Source organism: Nothobranchius furzeri, chromosome 7, assembly GCF_043380555.1.
Source record: "Nothobranchius furzeri strain GRZ-AD chromosome 7, NfurGRZ-RIMD1, whole genome shotgun sequence".
Taxonomy (NCBI): Eukaryota; Metazoa; Chordata; class Actinopteri; order Cyprinodontiformes; family Nothobranchiidae; genus Nothobranchius; species Nothobranchius furzeri.
This window is the reverse complement of record NC_091747.1, coordinates 76912504-76931868: the sequence shown is the minus strand read 5'-3', so window position 1 is coordinate 76931868 and position 19365 is coordinate 76912504. Positions and strand designations below refer to the sequence as shown.

The window sequence follows — 19365 nt, the reverse complement described above, 5'->3', positions numbered from 1 at the left end:
CTGTAAAGTCGCTGACACTAGTCAGTGACTTGATGCAATTTGCTGGGTTCCTTATATAGGAAACATTATTTCTGATTGGCCTTAATTAACTGACCTGAATTGGAATGTTTATTATGTGAAGTGAATTGAGACGACGCTTGTCGTGATTTGGCGCTATATAAATAAACTTGAATTGAATTGAATGACCAACACCAAAAGGTACAAGATATTACAGGGTTTGATTCAGTGATTCTATAACCCCTCGTTCTTCATTTTTCTTTATTCCTTGTTTGGTGTCTTAGTGTGTGAAGCATAATTATACAGCTGAACGATCCACTTTCAGTTGAACTTATCCTTCCAGATGGATGGTGGTCTTTTCATTACTGTAAAGTGCTCGCTGACATTTTGCAGAAGAGATGAATCAGTGACTCTAAACTGATTAACCCCCCAGCTGTAGTATGGCACCAAACCCTAATATTCCCACCATTGTGCTGCATAGGTGACGAGGTTTTTCAAAGCCTTTAAATTCATCCCAAATATGTTCCTTGTTGCTTTTAGCATTCATTGGTTATTCCTGGCTCTAACACACTTCTCCTGGGCTAAATTGGCTCCAGTTGCCAATCCTAGACAAACTAGCAAAATTTAAAGTAAAAATCACTTTTATGTAATTTTCTTCTCAACACCGTCTTGGTCCATGTCAGAGATTTAATTTGACAGTTTAATGAATACGTTTGGACTAGGTGGTGCACAGAAAAAAAACCCAAACTGCACAAACAAGTCCTCCACATCAGAGATTTGAATCACAGACCATGATTTGTGCTATATTGATCTTTACAAGGACAATTCAGATCTTTTGAAGTGGGTTTCATTTGAATGACTTAAAATTTTACCTCTTGCAAAAAAAATAATAATAATAATAAAATAATAACTTTGCGCAGCCTTAGTTTGAAGAAGCAGAGATTGGCTATGGCCATAACACTGAGCAAAATATGAATGATACAGCAGGCAGATCCTGAAATAGAAAACTGTCTAAGCAACTCCAACTTCAACAAGTTAATGTAGACAAGAGCCAAAAACATTTACAATGTATTACTTGTTGACTTCAGTATAAATTTAATTGATATATTTGATATTCTGAATAAAACGGCTGTAAGTGTCACGTTGTGGGCTGGAGAAGTTGAAACAAATGCGCAGACACCCAAACTACGCTGACAAGGACAATGGACCAACAACACATTGAAACACAGACAGGGTTTTAGGCCCTGTCCACACGTAGCCGGGGATCTGCCAAAACGTAGATATTTTTCTACGTTTTGGCCTGTCATCCACACGAAAATGGAGTTTTTTCAAACGAAAACGGATCTTTTTAAAAACTCCGGCCAAAGTGAAGATCTGCGTTTTCTCCGTTTTGGGTGTCTGCATGTGGACAGACAAAACCGGAGTTTTAAGGACCGCAACGTCACTTTCCGCGACAAAAAAATGCTGACATCACGTGTGCGACCTGTGTTTACACTAGCCGACAGCATGGATGCCCTCAGAGCTGCGCTCGCTTTATCAGCTGTCCAAGCGCTTTTTGCTTGTTTGTTTTTGCAAGCGGAATTACTGCTCCTTGCAGAAGACCACAGACGAAGGACGAGGTTAAGAACGGGGGAAGTACTGCCGCCTACAGGTCTGGCATGACCTTAACAACGTATTTATCCGGGTACGTGTGGACAGAGTTTGTTTTAAACGAGGTGGTGTGGATGCAAGTTTTTAGAGGGGCGGATATTCGTTTTAAAAAAAAACCCGGCTACGTGTGGACTAGGCCTAAGCTGAGGAGGGGAAATAAAACATAACCTATGAACAATAACCAAACCTAAAGACTAGAAGAACCAGATAAATAACTAATGATCTGAGGAGAAAGGGGGAACTAATAAACCGGTGGGGAAGGAACAAGGAAGGAACCTAAAAGAAAACCTGAACCTGTGAAAACTACAGGGAAAAACTAGCTAGATAATATAAATACAAAGAGAACTAAAGAATAAGTGAACCTGGGAAACCTGGTGGGAGCTGGAGACAAGAAGGGGCACAGGAAGCTTGGGTACACATGAGGGGGATCTTAGAGGGACACCTGGAGGGGTTGGAGACCTAAAGGGGCACAGAAACCTAAGGGATGAACCCGGAGTGGGGCTGGGGAACACAAGGAGACACATAAGGGGAACCTAGAGAGGGCTGGAGAACACATGAGGGGGACGCAGGACGCAGACCATGACAGTAAGGTGGCACGAGTAATAAGAAATTGAGATGGTTGCATCTTTTCTACAACCCTTTAGGGTGAAGCGGTTACATTAGATGAAGGAATGAATCGTATGAAACTTTAACTGGTTGAGATAGACATAAAACCAGCATAAGGGCTACTAGTTAGCACTGCTGCTAATTTACACTGTCAATAACCCAGAAAATTCATTGTTGGAATAAACCTAACACTTCATTTGCAGCAGCATAAAGATTTACTAAATAGTGTTGCCATTAACTTTTATGGTTGTCTAAAGAGAGATGTTCTGAATTATTTTCCATTCCCCCATTAAATAACTCTCACTTTTTTTGTCTTTATATTAATTAAAGTCCAATCTCAAGATTTATAAACCACTGCTTTGATAAACACAGTAGACAGTGCAGCTTGATGAGATTGGTTTTTCAGATGGATTACTTTTGCAAACTGGTGCCATTCCAACATTAAAAGGACCCAACGGAGAGTTCAGAACAGCAAGTAAAACCAAAATGCTAACCGCTAGGTGCTAGCAGAATACTTTTAAAGTTTGGTGGACGAGCGTCAGGGCCTGACAGGGACAATAATTCAGGGCAGCAGTATAATAGTGTCCCAGATGCTGTTTCTCCATCTGAGCAGTGTGCATTAGGGTTTGGGATTATGGCTCGATAGTCGATGAAGAATCTTCGGGCCTAGCCATCTGCAATCGCTAAGTGGGCCGGTTTAGTGGCCAGGACACTGGGAAATGGCCCTGTGCTCCCGATTGCCAGTCTGCCTCTGGCCGTGCGCATTGCTGAAGCAGCTTGTCTTATTTGGAGTCCATGATGTTTTCCTGGGAATCTAGGGTTGCATCATGAAAAAGGTGGAACTCACAAAGGTGGAGGTGATAATTCATCAAATCCAAGTTCCTTTTTTTTTTAGTTAGAAAAATTATCTCTAGAAAATAACTAATATTTCAGAACAAAATACTTCTCCATAGTGCCAATGGTAATAATGTATCATACATGGGCCTATCATTGCTCTGAAAGGTCTAAAATAGCGTGAGCTCAAGTTTACCAGGAGATCTGAAATCTTTCTAAGCCTTTTTCTTTCAAATTAAGGTTTACACCTTTCAGTTAATTCTCTAATCAATGCATTAGCTACTGGCTGCAGCGAGAGTTTAAATCCAAGGTAGTTTCACTTTAGACAAGTTGCTTCACTGTGACTGCGCTGCTATGCTGTTTAGTGGTATAATTACACTGTAGGAATACAATATGTATCAGTCTGAGCACCTCACAATAACCCATAACACGAGTGAACACCAAACATACAAACAAGACAGAAACTAAAGACAAACAGCAGGTTAGTGCAAGCTTCAAGCGGTTGTGCAGAGCAAGACATCTCTCAGTGGAGGGCAGCTCTAATCAAAGTCCTACAAGCAATGAGTCACTGAACGCCCCAAGATATGACGGCCTGTCGTCTACTATTGGTTTTCCCCTTTCAACAGGCATCATCGAGTATTGGAATACTACTGCGTGGTGGAGCACTAATAGAGCTGAATAATATCTGACATGGGGTTCACACAGAAAGAGAGGAGAACCAAGCTGATGGCTTCAGTCAAAGACCGAAAAAGCGGGGAAGTCAAGGGAAAAGGGTAGGAGGAAGGATGTGTTAACACATGAGCGAGTACTTTAGGTGGATGAGGAAGAATCTGGGCTCATTATTTTAATATGGGAAAGAGATGTCATCTAGTGCAGGAAAGGGCTTTTGAATTAGGTTAAGCTTGGCACTTGAAGGAATCAATCAACGGAAGCGCCGTGGCTTCTTGAAGTAGCAGAGAAATTCTACGGCTATGTTTTCATCACGTTATTAGGAACACTAGCGGGGTTTTTCTCTTTTTAACAGCTTCAGCCACATGAGTGATGGTTTATTTATGCAGGAAGGTTGGCTGTCTCTGTGGGCATAATAAACACCACCTTATGTTTATCTAAAAAGCTCTCTGACACAGACCTTTGCCTTGCCACGCATAAATTAACTAAATAGAGAATCGGATACAAGGAACATTTGGTTACCAGAGTAACCTGATTCTCTGAAAACGAAGGGAGTTAACCCTCTATGGGAGGTGTCCTCTGCACTGACCAATCCCCGCAACACCACTACCGTCATCCCTTTTACAAGTAAAGCCTTCCTTTAAATCAAATTTGTCTTGGGAGAATGGGGTCACCTGTGTGTGAGACCTCCGACCTCTTCACCAGACATTCCCCAGCTTGTTCCTCCCACACGCAGATACAAGTACTCTACTCCATGAGGAATTCACAGAGCATGTTATTTAACACCTATCACTTTATGGGAGACGATGCACAAGTACAGCCCAAGAGGACATCACTGAGCTCACAGAAAATGCACAATGCAGACTGTTGATAACAGTAAACCACAGCATAGACGCAGGCAGGACACACTTCCTTTGAGAGAAAGACCTGAGGATACTGGAACCTGTGTTTCTCAACCTGTTCATCTTGTTCAGACGAATGCAGAATGGAAAGAGAGACAGAGAATCCAGCTGCCAACTTTTACAACAGCTTTGGGCCAGTGTCTCACTGTGACTGTGGGCAAGCCACTTAGAGATGCTGCAAAATTGCAAGACCTTGTGCAGATTTTCAATTGGAATCAAACCGAATAGGAATGCATGACAAATGTGTGATCGTTTCTAAACATGGCCGGGACACGTGGGACATATGTGCAAACCAAACAACTGGAATTGTTTTAGCTAGACATTCAAAAGAAGCTTTAGGTTGAAACTGGAATAATAATTTCTTTTGTGCTTGCTTCTACTGAGACTTTTGGGTCCCAATCCTACAAATGAATCGTATGGTTCTTTGTCCTGATGTGAAGAAGTTCCAGCAGTTAACTTCTGTTGATTCCCACAGTCCTTACTTTGTTGCTATGCGTTCCCAAAAATGTTTTCTAATGTGTTCAGCAGTAATTAGCTACTTAGTGCTTTTAAAACACTGTGATTGTGTTCAGGGGGTGTGTGACAGATACTTTCAGCTCCACATGCCGACAGCACAGACTCTGGCTCAAAAAGCACAGCATGACAACAGGAACAAGGAAGCATGGCTTGATTTTTCCACAAGTGAGGAAATGTTTGGACTATTTTTATTCACGCCAATGATCAACTCACACCTGCATGCTCCAGACCAGCATATTACCACATTTTTGTTTTAACAGAAGTGGTCACTGTTGCTGATGATCCTTTGATGAAGTACATTTGGGTATTGGGATGTGACCTTTAAGGTTGGTTTATGCTTGACGTGTCCGCGAGGTCCGCACGGCGAAATTGCGTCATTTTAACAACCACGCCCCTCCACCGCGTCTTTGCACTGCCTAAAATTTCCGCAATGCGCACCTAGGAAAATTTCTAACCACGCGGACGGTCGGACGCAGAAAAACATGGCGGACCGGCAAGAACTAGTATGGCAGAGGTTCGTAAATACAGACATTTGTATGATTCGGCTCTCAGAGATCACCGTGATCAACATGTTGTAAATAATTCTTGGAGAGAAATAGCTCGCAATGCCGGAAAAGATGAGAACGCTGTTAAAAATGCTGAAACGCCGTGTTGTAAACAGTCATTTTTACTTCTACTATGGTGTAGTGTTGGATGCATGCCGTAGAGCTCCATGCTGCCCCCTACAGTTTGGGAGAATATTGGCTCACCGCAGAGACAAGCCGCATGAACCATAAACGCTGCGAGTTGTGAAGCGCGTTCCATCCGCGAGCCGCATCACCGCGCGGAAAGTAAATGTGTCAAGCATAAACCAAGCTTTAGTCACCAAACACTCTCAAAGTTTACTGCCCCTTTTGTCTCACAATAACTCATTTAAGAAGACTTTAGGATGAGTTGACGCCCACAGCAGCTCTGTGAACAATTTTCCTTTCCAAGCATCTTGAATCCAACAAAATGAAAATGAGGCCTTGCAACGTGTGAGAAAATTGTGAACGTTAGAAAACGTTTTCCTGAGATTCTGGAAAATGTTTTAAAAATGTGCCGGTTGCATTTTTCATTAAAGAGACACAAAACCCCCAAACCCCCAAAAGATGACATTCGGGCATTACATTATCTACTGTTTATATAGAACAATTGCAAACAGGATTCACAAACAAACAAGGCATCTGTGGTGCCACTTTAGTCAAGGTCAGAGCAGGAAGTGCATGCATTAAAGTTCTTTAAACATCCCTTATAGTGTCACTAAAAGAACATATGTAAAAGCAGGTTTGTTTCCAAAGGCTACCTCCTCCAGAACGTGTCAGTGTAAACAGCTCTCACGTGATCACAAGTGGCTTCTAAACTGAGATCCTACCAATTGAAAAATGTGAATATTGGCAGGAAATGATGGAAGACTGTGGGAGAGACCTGCTAACCAGAAGGAAGTGTGTTTCCCCACATCAGTGAATGAGGCTAAGTCATAAACAAGTTCATTACAGGACTATAAACTCACAGTGGTGAATCAGCGAGTTTATTCATTTCATTTTAAATGTAATCAAATAATTATGAGATGGAATGGAAGAGGGCGACCTAAAAAACTGGAAATTTTCTAAAATGTGCAGACTGGATCATTTAGTGAGCAAAATAAAAAGAAACTATATTTAGAGAATGCTTTTTGTTGATGGAGTATGAACAATTTTGACAGGATGATACGAATTTATGTGCAAATGTTTCACTGGATTCAGTTTCCCCAGTAAACACAAATAGTTGTACAAGATTAAATTCTCTAACAACCCTTGACAATGCAAATTGACTGTAGCAACAAGCAGTTACAGTTGTTACAGAGCTGATTATGTGCCTGCTCGTCTTAACGTGTGTGTGTGTGTGTGTGTGTGTGTGTGTGTGTGTGTGTGTGTGTGTGTGTGTGTGTGTGTGTGTGTGTGTGTGTGTGTGTGTGTGTGTGTGTGTGTGTGTGTGTGTGCGTGCGTGTTTCCTGATGTCTACGGTGAATCACATCTTCTGCCATGATTTCTTTTCATTATCTTGAGGTTTTGATGCTAGCAGAAGATGTTTAACGTACGATCCCTTGTTTCAATTTCAGGCTCCTTCCATACGAGGTAAGATATTATTGTTCTTGGAGGAATCTTCCAAATCTAAACCAAATAAATCGTGCTGTGTTAGAGCTGCTCCAAACAAAGACAATCAGGCCTTCAGTCAAGCAAAACAATCTGAATTAGCACAGCCGCCCCTAATTCGGATTTCTTTCCCCGGAAAGAATCTTTGTCTCTCTTCCACATCAAAACAGAAAGGAAGCAGTGACCTAATTTGTCAGGAGGCAGATACAGTAAGCAGAATGCTTGATTGCTGATGTTGCACATCACACAGCTTTGGGGCCATTTTTATGCGACGGAGCATGACCCAAGATGCTGTTTGACGACCTTGCATCTGCACTTGTTCATTGGATTATACAAAAGCCTAACCGTTGAAATCTGAGACAACAAATAAGAGGAGAATTTAGATCATATATATAAGGTTGTAGACACAATTTTTAAAATGCAGTTCAACAGCTAGCAATAAATAAATAATAACATTACTTTCATAATCACATCTTTCACATTAATAAAAAAACTAAATGTTGTGGATAGGCGTTGCCTTGGGTCACATGGTGTTGGTAATAGTAATAGTGATTGCTATCACCTGTGGAGGTGAGGGAATGGGAGAGTGAGTGGGTGATAGGGGGAGTCGACTTTTTTGCTGACCGCTCAAGCTTAGAATGTTTTTTATTTATCACTGTTTTCAACGGATTTTAAGGCTTTGATAACAAATAAAGGAGTTTTTTTAACCTGGAACTTTGACTTACGAGTGGAACAGCGGGCGCGTCAACATTATTCCCCTATTCAGCTGCTCGGCGACTCGAAGGCTTGACAGTCGCCAAAACTAAAGAAAATATTTGAATTATTGCTCTTTAAGGTAAAAAAAGGAACTGTTCGAAATTAGCATGCAGTACAAAAGGAAAGAAATCTGCATCGGCCCTGGAAACCGTAATCGGTGCATTAGATGTGTCTAACTCACAGGCGACCCCCCCAGTGAAAGCTTTACAGTTAACCGATTCTCCTGACCATTCCCTCACCTGCCCTGTGCATTCCTCAGAGACATCTTTATAGCTGCAGCATCAAGTCAACATCCTGTCATCCAGCTGAATAAGGAGAGAGTGTGTTGCTGAGAGCCATTTGAGGGATTCCAGCAGGACAGTCCTCAGCCACCCAGACAGACAGACCGACAGCTCTTAGAAGAGGCTCTAAATGTTGGCTATTTGCAGTTATTTGTTTGGCAAACCACTAATTAGACGTCCAGTCTGGCACCAGTCAGGATTTCTGCCTATTAAATCTGCTGTTTTCCTATTTTCATGTTAGTTCTTTTCTGCAGAATTGTGCCACCTTCAGTAGTTTTCAGTTTTACATCAAGGTCATCATCTATACAGCATCCCGGACGCCTCTCCTGGAAGTAAAATCCACAGACTCGCACGCGCAATTCCGCGTGATTGACGGACCCTGACGTGCTCTGGTCTGCTGGATGCTCTTTGTTGCTGTTTTTTTTTTCTTTGACTCCGGATTTTTGGACTGCGGATGACAAGCCAGCACGTCCCCGGGTCGAGCTGACTGCATTCCCTCATACTCACGGAGGAGAAGCCGAGGCGGCAACTCTTCATCCGTCGCGCCAAATAAACAACTGCGTCCTGCGGTGAGGCACGTATGCAGAATAGGGACATTAATAATAATAACGCGCACCTACACGGGCCGACAGGCTGTCACGGGATAATGTGATTGCATTGATTACGCTCCAGAGAGGTAGTAGTCCTTATTACCTCTCCTCGCATCCGAGCGACGCCCATCACCCTGCTGCCCCCATCTCCTGGATTTGTGCAAGCTAATATTACACCTTAACCTCCATCCTTGTTCTGTTTATACTGAGGCCAGTTTCGCCCCCCAAGCGCAATAATCGCAGGCCACATTCCCATGGGCATCCAAAGTCAGCGCTGCCACACAGCTTCCAGATCATCTCACCAAGACGCACACTGACAACAGCTGACATGGAGACGGATCGCAGATTTCGTCAGGAAGGACACACATTCTGCAACATTCAGGATGAAAAGAAAAGCGGGGTTCTTACCGTGTCACCAGTGAGACGGCAGCGTATGCATCCCGCGCAGGATGGGGTCGGGGATAGCCTTTTTTCGTTGCTCTTTCGCGCAAATAATTCACTCCGACTCTCTGGTTAATTCTTGCTGCTGCACAAAATAAAAGCGAATAATAAGGACGTGCACGAGTCCTCCTGAAAGAAGGGATGAAAACAGCTGCGTGCTTATTATCCCGATCAGCCGCGCTCACACGGGAGGAGGGAGCGTCCAAACGCACGAGCCCAGCGGAGAGCTGGAGGAGGACAGAGGCGTATCTCTCTCTCCCTCTCGATCCGTCTGTCTGTATCCCGTCCTCCCCTCCCTCTCCCTCTCTCCTTGTCTCCCTCTTTATGTCTCTCTGGGCTGCCTTTATGTTCTTACTGACTTCTGCTGAAGTCCAGAGCGCAGCGGAGCAGAGGACCGTGTTCAGCACGCAGAGAGAGAGAGAGGGAGAGGGGTCAGAAATGACAAACCAATTTAGGAGCGCGGTGAATGCTCGGCTGATCTGAGCTCAGGATGCCCCGGCGAGGGAAGTCGGCAGGCGGGGAGCCGAAGCGAGGGTGGGTGGGTGGAGGGCCGGAGAAAAGGTGATGATTCCTGCCTGGAAGATGCAGGAAGAGAAAGAGGGAGAGATGAAAAAGGGGTGTCTGGTGGAAAACGCGGAACTGGATCTCGCTCCCAAATCTTTGGACGTAGGGCTCCACCTGCCGTGTGTGAACACACACGCACGCACACAAAGTCCTTGGGAAATGGCCATGAAGTTAAAGGACACCAGCTCAGAGTGTGTGCTGCTTATTGCTCATAATGGAGCATAAACGCACGTGCATCGCCTCTGCGTGACAAGAGCAGGAGAACTTGTGACTGGCAGCTAAATCAAGATGAATTTACTGAAATCAAATGATTTATTCGAGCTTTGTCTGTCACAGACCCCTGTAACCCTAACTATGGCAACAGGAAGATGAAGCACAGCAGGGACTACTAGGATGCTTACACTGATCATTCAGTTATATTCAGTTGGATTTATGAGGAAGGTTTTTGGTCAGTTTATTATTTATTTACTGTAGACAGCTCTATGAACAGCTCCTGTTAGGAGAAATGGATATTACAGATATGATAAATGATGAATGACCCGCATTTGGATAGCGCCTCTCAGAGTAAGGACTCCAAAGTGCTTTACACTACAGTGTATCATTCATCTATTCACACACACATTCACACACTGATGGTGATGAGCTACGATGTAGCCACAGCTGCCCTGGGGCAACCTGACAGAGGCGAGGTTGAATGGACAGTGGAGCTAAAAACAAGCCACTATGGTACAAGTTACATGTCTTAAGCCTGATTTATACGTCTCTGTGAGCTCCGCAATTGGAGCAACACACTCTCACACCTGAAGCAGCTAAAACCGATGTAATGAGTTGATTCACATGTTATATAATAAGACATAAGATTCCACAGCAAATATGAAATCAACCTTATGGATCTGTGGGTACTTGGAACTTTTTATTGCAGGGATTAGATAACAGCTTCGTGTTCACTCAGAGACAACAGAAGAGAGAGTCAGGTTTAAAGGTTTATTACTAAACAAATTAAACTAGACTAACTTTAACACTAAATGTATGGTGTAACTAAGGTGAAGTGAGACGGAGAATGGTGTAATGTGGAATGTTGTTCAGAACCAGCAAATCCAAAGAAACGATTAGTTCTGGTGGGAGTGAAGGTGATGTCTTCGCGCTAAGCTTTGATTAGGAGATTCATAAACGCGTTCGACGCCATCGTGTCGGTCTACGTACCCTTAGCGGAAGTCCCCGTCTAGATCAGGAGGTGTAGAGGTCCAGCTTGGACCTTTATGGAGCCGAAGCTTGTAAAAACAGCCGCGGCAGCCGACCACCAGTCTTGAGATACTTCCGGGTCATGACAGTTTATCGGCATCTAACAAGGCCCAAAACTGGGTCGTGTTGGTTCAGCTTTTATTCTGAAAGGAACCATTGCAGCAGTTGAAACAGCAACATATTTTATCCAGCTTGTCGTTGGTTTTTTCGGTTGAAGAGGAAAGTTACAGATTGGCCACTCTGACAACTTCTCTAGAACGCTTTGAACTGGCGTTAGAGAAGACGTGGGCATAGTTTTATACTTATGTTGTTTTCGTTTATGGTCGAATGAAAAGATGACAGATTTACCAAGCACCACCAAAACCACGCCTCTGTCAGATCTGGCAGATTCTGATTGGATCAGTGAATGCAATGTGTCATGTCTTAATGCTACGTGAGATCAGTCCTATTGGAAACATTTAAAGTCATATTACTTATTATATTCTATAGGATTATAATAAAGTAATTAATATTTTAATTTCACAGATTGGTCACATCTTATTATTGACTTACCCCCAAATTCCACCACCTCCGCTCCGCTCCGCCCCGGTCCGCCCCCGTCTTCCGCAGCCGCTCGCTTCCGAACTCAATTTTTACTGGTACCCGCTCTACAACAGCTCCGCTCCGGTGCGGAGACCTGAGGTGCGCAAACAGGCATGCGCGGGATTTTCGAGATCTTGCGATACAGTCCGAGCAATAAATGCGGAAGTTAGATCCAAACACCGGTTGTGTGGGAGAAGCATCGAAATGAACTGTTTAATCTGCCCATCATTTGTGTTGAGAGATCAGCAATGTTTGGATCAACAAAGGACGACTACTTTGATAGTGGAAACTGTATTTATGGCTTATTTTTGTGCATTTAAAGTTCAACCGCCATTGATAGTTGTTAAAAGTTGTTAAACCTGTGCATACGAAACAAAAAACGCTTTTTGTTTATCGATTTATTGTGAAATAATGGAAGCTGTGCTTGCTCCCTTTCCTGTTGGGCGGTTGTGATTCCTGCCCATTGACTGCGGAGGTGTTCCGGCGTCCGGCAAAAATAGAATCGATTTTATTTTTGCCGGACGCCGGAACAGAGGACGGTGCACTGCGCCGCACTGCCGCAGCACGGCCGCAGTAGTGGAACAGCTCTGATTGACTACAATGGGACCGATTTTGCTGCGGAGTTCGTGCCGGAGCGGAGCGGAGGTAGTGGAATCTGGGGGTAACACTTTGTTTGATTAGCTTTATTAAAAATAAAGTTATTTGATTTATTAAAAGGAGAGAGTCCATTCTTCAGTCTTCTCTTGAGCTGGAAAGAAGCAGTTTATAGCAAATGCATGATACCTTGAGGCCATATCTCATGCAGACTAGTTCTGTGTCAGAGGAGAGCGGGAAAATTACTTTTGGTGGAAAACAGTCATTTCATTCCGTTACACCGGCGAAGGGTGACCAAGCGTCTGTTTTTGAAGCGTTGGGAGCCCCAATGAACTGAAATAAGTAAATACAACTTAAAAGTAAAAATTAAAGAAAAAAAAAACAAGGAGCCAAAAACATACAGATGTCACAGAAACACCAGCACGAAAAGTAGCTGGTGAGCAAGCAGTGGATGAGCAGGAACTGGTCTCTGTTTCTTTAACTGAGGTCGTTGAAAGATGACTCTACAGTCTAGAAGTTTATTGTTCTTACCATTTATTTCAGCATTTAAATGACCATCATGTTAATTTGCTAATAATTTGCTAAAGAAAAGGCAATAAGGAAACATTAGATTAAAAAAGACTTTAAAGATCAGCTCTAAAGACTGAAACATATTTAAATATGCATGCTGGTTTACAATTAGGCCAAAGTGAATAAAGACAGAGAATGGAAAGGTCATATAAAAGCATCCTGCTGCCCAAGGCATCACTGGCCAGGACTGACTTAAGACTGACTGAATGAATGGATGAATAGGAACACGTTATACACAACAAATTTAAAAAGCATAATTTAGTCACATTTAGCTCCCAATGACAATAAAAAAAAGAGCAATAAAGATTATTTTATTCAGGTTTTCATCATTTTCTTTAGGACATTTCCAAGTTGTCTCAATGTTTAAACACAAAAACAAATAATTAATACTTTATTCAAGGAAATTATATAAACCACAAGAAAATATATGCAGTTAAATTAAAATTTTTACAGCTGAAACAGGAAAGTAAATCTAAAAATATTTAAACTAAAAATAAATAAAATTGCGAAGGTTTTGGACTTAAGGGTTAGGATTCTTAGTTATAAAAATAACTAACCTGAAATTTAAAACTGCTATACTGTGGCAGAGAGGGTGCAGACATTTCACTTTAATGCAAAGGTTACATAAATGCATCATTTAGCAATGCTCCTGGTTCTTCCTTCGCCTTAAATAGTCGATTTGATTCTAAATATTTAGTCATCTTCTTTTATGTCTAAAATTGATTCTAAATATTAGGACTTAGATAGGATTCTAAATAAAATGGTTTTAAATTTAAAGTTTTGGGTTTAACTTAATGTGTTGAGATCTGATTCTAAATGATTAGCTGTATTTTATTATTGAATTTGATTCTACACACTTAAGTTTTAAGTTTTAAACACTTTTAACATGTAAAGATTACATGTAAGATGTAGTTGCACTCATTTACTTGTGTATCACAGGGAAAAAGGGCATTAGTTGCTGATATGTGTCGCAGCTTACTGAGACGCAGCTGCTTCATTAACCTACAGGGATGAGCTCTTTGTGCTTGAAGATCAAAAGGGGGGAGGTTGAAGGGGGCATGCGCACTGCACGGTGCGCTCCTACGCCGCACCGACTCCACCGCCGGGACGCAAAGTGCTCTTCTGCCTGTTTTGTATTCACTAGTTTCTGTTCCAACCCGTCCTGTCGGTAAGGCGCCGCCATGCCTGCAGCTCAGTTGAAGTGAATCTGCTCAGCGCTCTGGAAAAGGTTCATGTGTTACAGAGAGAAAGGGGACCTGTTGATCGTCTGCTGGCTCTGCAATGGAGGTGAGACAGAACTCTCTGCACCTTTTGATGTCCGTCTGGTTGTCATGGTAATCGAGGAAACCTGTTGTGTCTGTAGAAATTGAAGAGCACATGTAGATTTGCAGCTGTATAGAATTAAACATACACAATAGCATTGATTATTTGATTGCATAGAAAACATCGGCACCACTTTAATAAAAACATACACATTTCATTTGGGTGCCATGAAGGACACAGCTATAAGCACTCAGTGCATCCCTGGTGGCCATCAATGGATCCTAATTAGATTTCAGATGAGACGTTGTCATTTCCATGCCATCGTTTTGCAAATCAAATCATGTCACTCGTGTCACGCTTTGAAGCTATACAGACTCCCCTCCCCTCGAGTCAGAATGGTCGGGAGGCCCTGTGTCGCAGTTAATTACCATCACTGGCTGATAAAGCCTTTTGGAGCAGATTTAAATCCCACTAAAGAGCATTAGGTGACAAGCAAGGCACTTGAAAACAAACAGGGCACAGGCCCTGGAGGAGGAGAGGCAAGGGGGAGATGATACATGCTGCTGAACAGATGTACACTAATTATTCCTCATGTGCAAACAGGAGGAGGCAAAACGTTATTTTTTTAATACAAAGTGATAGAAATAATGTTTATTTCAAAGAAAACTTATTCTATATACTTTTCATGTGTTTGTCACAGGAGCCATACAGACGTTTGTGACATTTAGCAGACAACACAAAGAAAAGCGTGACTCCTGCGCCCTGTCAGGCACCAGAGGAGAGCATGGGTAAGTCTGTTCAGTCGCCTTCAGATCCAGAGGTCAGTTTAAATCCCCCAAAAGTTGCATTAACCTCAGTACGACTCTTCACCTCCGGCGTGATCTCAGACTTACCACGAGGGTGGAGGACACGCCGGACAGCAGGGAGTAGTTACATGTGCAGGTGGCACTCAGCTCACGCTCCTGTCAAAACTTGGTGGAGAGGAGTGCACAGGGTTTTAGCCTTCTGCCACATGCAATTACTGCAGCTGTGGCTCGTGCTCGTTAACTGCTACTCTGCTAAATGAGCAAAGACAACATGACCTGATGCAGCAGGAAGCGTTTGTTCCGTAAGTCTCGTAGACAATTATTGTTTCAGCTCCGGGCTGCTTATTGGCTTCACTAACCTGAATATTAAAAAATTAAATGCATAAAAGAAAATGTTTTGGAGACAAACTCATACAGAAGATGCATTTTTTAAAATAATTAGCTCATTTAGCCACCAACCACACTGTGATATTCTGATATTGTATGTAGAGTTAATCTACACACTGAAATCACCTCTGTTGATATGCAGTGGAGATTTCTAAAAATGACCAATCAGATTAACCTATGAAGCTTGTATCATATATATATATATATATATATATATATATATATATATATATATATCCCGGATACTTATATATCGATCTAAGCTCATACATCAACCTGTTTGATCTAATTTTAATCCAAAGATTAATGTTTAATTTAGATAATTAAATTTAATAGCAAAAGTTATTTTGAATCAGAAGCTAGGATCTTTGCTTTCAAATAACCAGAAACGTATGCCTTTTCTGCATGGACGTAATTTTTGGGGGGGGGGCAAGGGGGACATGTCCCCCCACTTTTTCCAAAGTCAAGTTTTGACCCCTGCACTTTTTACCATCCAAAAACAATATTACGCTATATTAAATTGACACTGGTTGAGCTCTAGGACCAAGAGGGAAAACAACTGTTTGTGTTGAAGCCTGTTTCCCATTAGAACATACTGTAAGGAGCCCCCCCGTGTGTGTGCCCCCCCCCTCCCACACACACACACACACACACACTTCTAAAGTGAAAATTACGTCCATGCTTTTCTGTGTTTCGTTTCAATAATGAGGCAAGTTTAAAAATGAAGAAATTTTATTACTAACAATTTTAAACTGAAAATTTGAAACGACAATTATAAAATGACAATTCATGGATGGCAATTTTAATGACAATCTTTAACAGTTTTGATATTAAACTTGTTTAAAAGCAAACCTGTGGCTGGATGGAACTAAAATGAGAATGGTGAGTTTTGGATGCGTGAATGAAGTTCTCAGAAGGTTTCTTTCAGAGGGAATGAAAGCGTTCTGGGTGGAATTGATGTTTTGCGGATAACTGAGTTATTTTGAGAGAAACAGCATCAAACGCATCCTCGTGTTCTACCTCACCCAAACAGGACCCTCTTGTGGATCCGGAGATCAGGAGGATGGTGATTCATCCAAGATGACACTCCGGCTGGTAGAGGAGACGCAAGTGTCCGATCGTCTGGTCCCGAGTTGTCCTGGGTTCATGGGCTACGAAGCGTTTGGCAGATGAACGTTCTCGTCTTAACTTCAGAAATCAATGGCTCTGGTAGAGTCTTCGTTAGCTGGTGACAGTTTCGTTTATTCTTTGGCTTTTCTGGTCGGCGTGACTGGAACAGCAGGTGGCGGTTAGGAACGGTCGTTCCCTTTCCTCCGGTGTTGGTTCAAGAACTGGACGTGAATCTGTGATGGTTAGTTTTACCAAAAGCTCCCAGAACCACTCCCACTCTCTCCGGAAGAAAGCTTGCTCATGAGTCAAAAACATGTGATGCAGTTATTGTTCATCTGAACTCTGTGTTAGCTGGATAGGGTGGACTTGACCTTGTTGCTAAACACATCTTTAATCATTATAATAATTATTATTACCCCCAAAGCATAATAATCCATTTCATTTAATTAAAATACCTTTATAATGAGCCAAGTGATCATGTTATGATGATTATATTAAACAGAAATAAAATCAATGAATTTATTAATTATTATCTAATTATTATCATCGTGACTTGACGTGTACTTCTGGACGGAACAGCAGATATGATGTTATGGTCTTGAGCAGACATCGTGGCTCCTTGGGTTAATCTGTGGATTCAAAAGTACTGTTTGACCCAGCTTGACCCAGCTGGGCAAATGTGACCTTTGCCACACATCAGAGAACCTTCGTCACGCTACATGTGCTAGAATTTTAGAAGCTGCCACCTAAAAACTTTGCTAAGTCCAAATAGAAAACAAATTTCCCTAATTAACAAACTACCCAATATGCAATAAAAAATATTATATTTTTAAGTACAAACTTACTAGATTTTAAGATTCTCCATCTGAGAATTTTGTGTCAAAAGTATTTGGTTTTGATCACAAAATTAAAGTAAAAGCAGCATAAAAAACAACTAATTTCGAGTCCATAGGAATTAAGATGGAAGGCAACATGCGTGTCCTACCAATCAAACATACTTGATCAACTTGTTATCAGCAACTGACCACAGGGTGTTTTTTTCGTTTTTATTTATTTATTTATTTATTTATTTATTTATTTATGTATTTGTTTGTTTATTTATTTATTTGTTTGTTTGTTTGTTTATTTATTTACTTTGACTCAATACAATTCAAAGGAGTACAAATATTCCCAAGATTCTCCAGTTAAATTGTTTTCACTCATCCATCACATCTTTTCTGAGCAGAAAGCTATTGGGGCATCCAAGAAAATTATTTTTCAGACTTAGTTAAGTAAATACTATCATTTGTCAATCGTTGTTTGTTGAAGGTTACATAATTTAACAACTGGTTTGAATGTAAACCTGACAAAGGTACATTTCCTTTGCATATAATTCCTCCACAGATACTCAGTGTGCATTGGAAGCTGTGGAGAGACTGCAAGCCAAACTGAAGGAGAGGGGGGAGGCCCCCACTCAGGAGAAATTGTCCCTGCTAAAGACTGTCCTACAGAGCCCACTGTTTCTGCACATACTCAGCTTGCAGCAGGCTAAGCGCAAGCCCCCAGCAAAGGTACTAGTGCTACTGAGTGGGGGAGTTTGGTGTGTGGTGAATGACAAGGAAAAAGCGGAAATTCTTCATACACGGAATGCAGGAAACAAACTAGATGAGCAATCAGCTTAACTAGGCTTACCACTAAAGCTTTGTGATGCGAGAGACGGAGGGACGGATGCCAGAAGTCAGCTATATTTACACATTTCTACAGGAAATAAGAAGCCAGGTCAAAGTCTTTTGGCCCTGTTCATGTTTGTACGTTTTTATAACGTGATTACAATATAGCCATTAATCTGTGATACAACCCGATACGAATGACTACAACATGATAGGATATAATATGGTAGAATAGATTAGATCTTACCGTACCAAATGATGACATGCAACATGATACAAAACATCAAATATAAGAAGTGATGAAGTGTATTTTGATACTTTCATCTTTAATACTATATCACACGTATCATATTGTATACATTACATATTTGTATTGTACTGTGTAATTTTGCTTTACTGTGCATTAGACCAGTGGTTCCTAACCTGGGGGTCCCGACCCCCACAAGGGGGCGCCAAAGCCTCTCAGTGGGTCACCAGGACCTCTCCACTTTAAGGGGTTAAAACTTCATTTATTACTTGGTTATAGCGTACATTTTGCTCACATTTTTTTCACGAGTGAAAAGTTTACTGATATTAAGACAGGAAATAATTAGTACAGAAAATGTAACACACTTTTAAGAACATTTTGCTCAGCTCACTGTTTTATTTTCAAGTGTCAAAAGTTCATTAAAGATAGGACTGGTTGATTAATCACAGCCTTTACAGTAAATAATCTAGCACAAACAGTAATATGCACATTTAAGTACATTTTGCTCAGTGTATTTTTTATGTGTCAAACGTTTATTGAAAGGAATGATTGATTTATCAGTGTTTACAAGAAACAATGTGTTCAGAAAAGTAATACAAGCTGTTAAGCACATTATGCTCTGTTTGGTTTTGTAAATGACTTTGTTCTGTACTGGAGCCTACTATTACTGTTATCTATTGAATCAAAGCATATTAAAATGTGCTTGAACAATTTTATCATTTCTTAATATTGTTTGTACTGGAAGAGAGAATGGGAGGGGGTCATCAAAAATTTTACTGGTAAAAAACGGGGTCCCTTGGGAAAAAGGTTGGGAACCACTGACTTAAACCATACTCTACAACATCACACTGCTTGATATTGTATCCTTTGGGGCTGTGTTGTACCCTACCATACAATATATGTAACATAGTGTTTCCTAACAGCGTTTTTGCATTTGTAATAAGTTGCAATGAAAG

General features: G+C 41.5%; 2 protein-coding genes across 13 annotated transcripts in view; one reads left to right on the top strand and one right to left on the bottom strand.

Annotated features, from left to right (window-relative positions):
* The window catches only part of adgrl3.1 (adhesion G protein-coupled receptor L3.1), a 253089-nt gene extending 243202 nt beyond the window's left edge, over nucleotides 1-9887 (bottom strand). For 8 of the 9 annotated variants that reach the window (XM_015954193.3, XM_015954197.3, XM_015954198.3 and 5 more), the window contains exon 1: nucleotides 9363-9886. The gene's annotated coding sequence lies outside the window, so the exon portion shown is untranslated. Of the gene's footprint in view, nucleotides 1-9362 lie in introns of all 9 variants that reach the window. The other variant, XM_015954195.3, reaches the window with a different exon arrangement.
* An 84-nt stretch (nucleotides 9888-9971) lies between these two features.
* The window catches only part of LOC107382178 (multiple PDZ domain protein), a 98521-nt gene continuing 89127 nt past the window's right edge, over nucleotides 9972-19365 (top strand). For all 4 annotated transcript variants that reach the window (XM_054751580.2, XM_054751579.2, XM_054751578.2 and 1 more), the window contains exons 1-3: nucleotides 9972-14234; nucleotides 14911-14998; nucleotides 17897-18063. In XM_054751580.2, coding sequence (XP_054607555.2) covers nucleotides 14995-14998; nucleotides 17897-18063 — 171 coding nt within the window. In that variant the 5' untranslated portion in view covers nucleotides 9972-14234; nucleotides 14911-14994. The remainder of the gene's footprint in view (nucleotides 14235-14910; nucleotides 14999-17896; nucleotides 18064-19365) is intronic.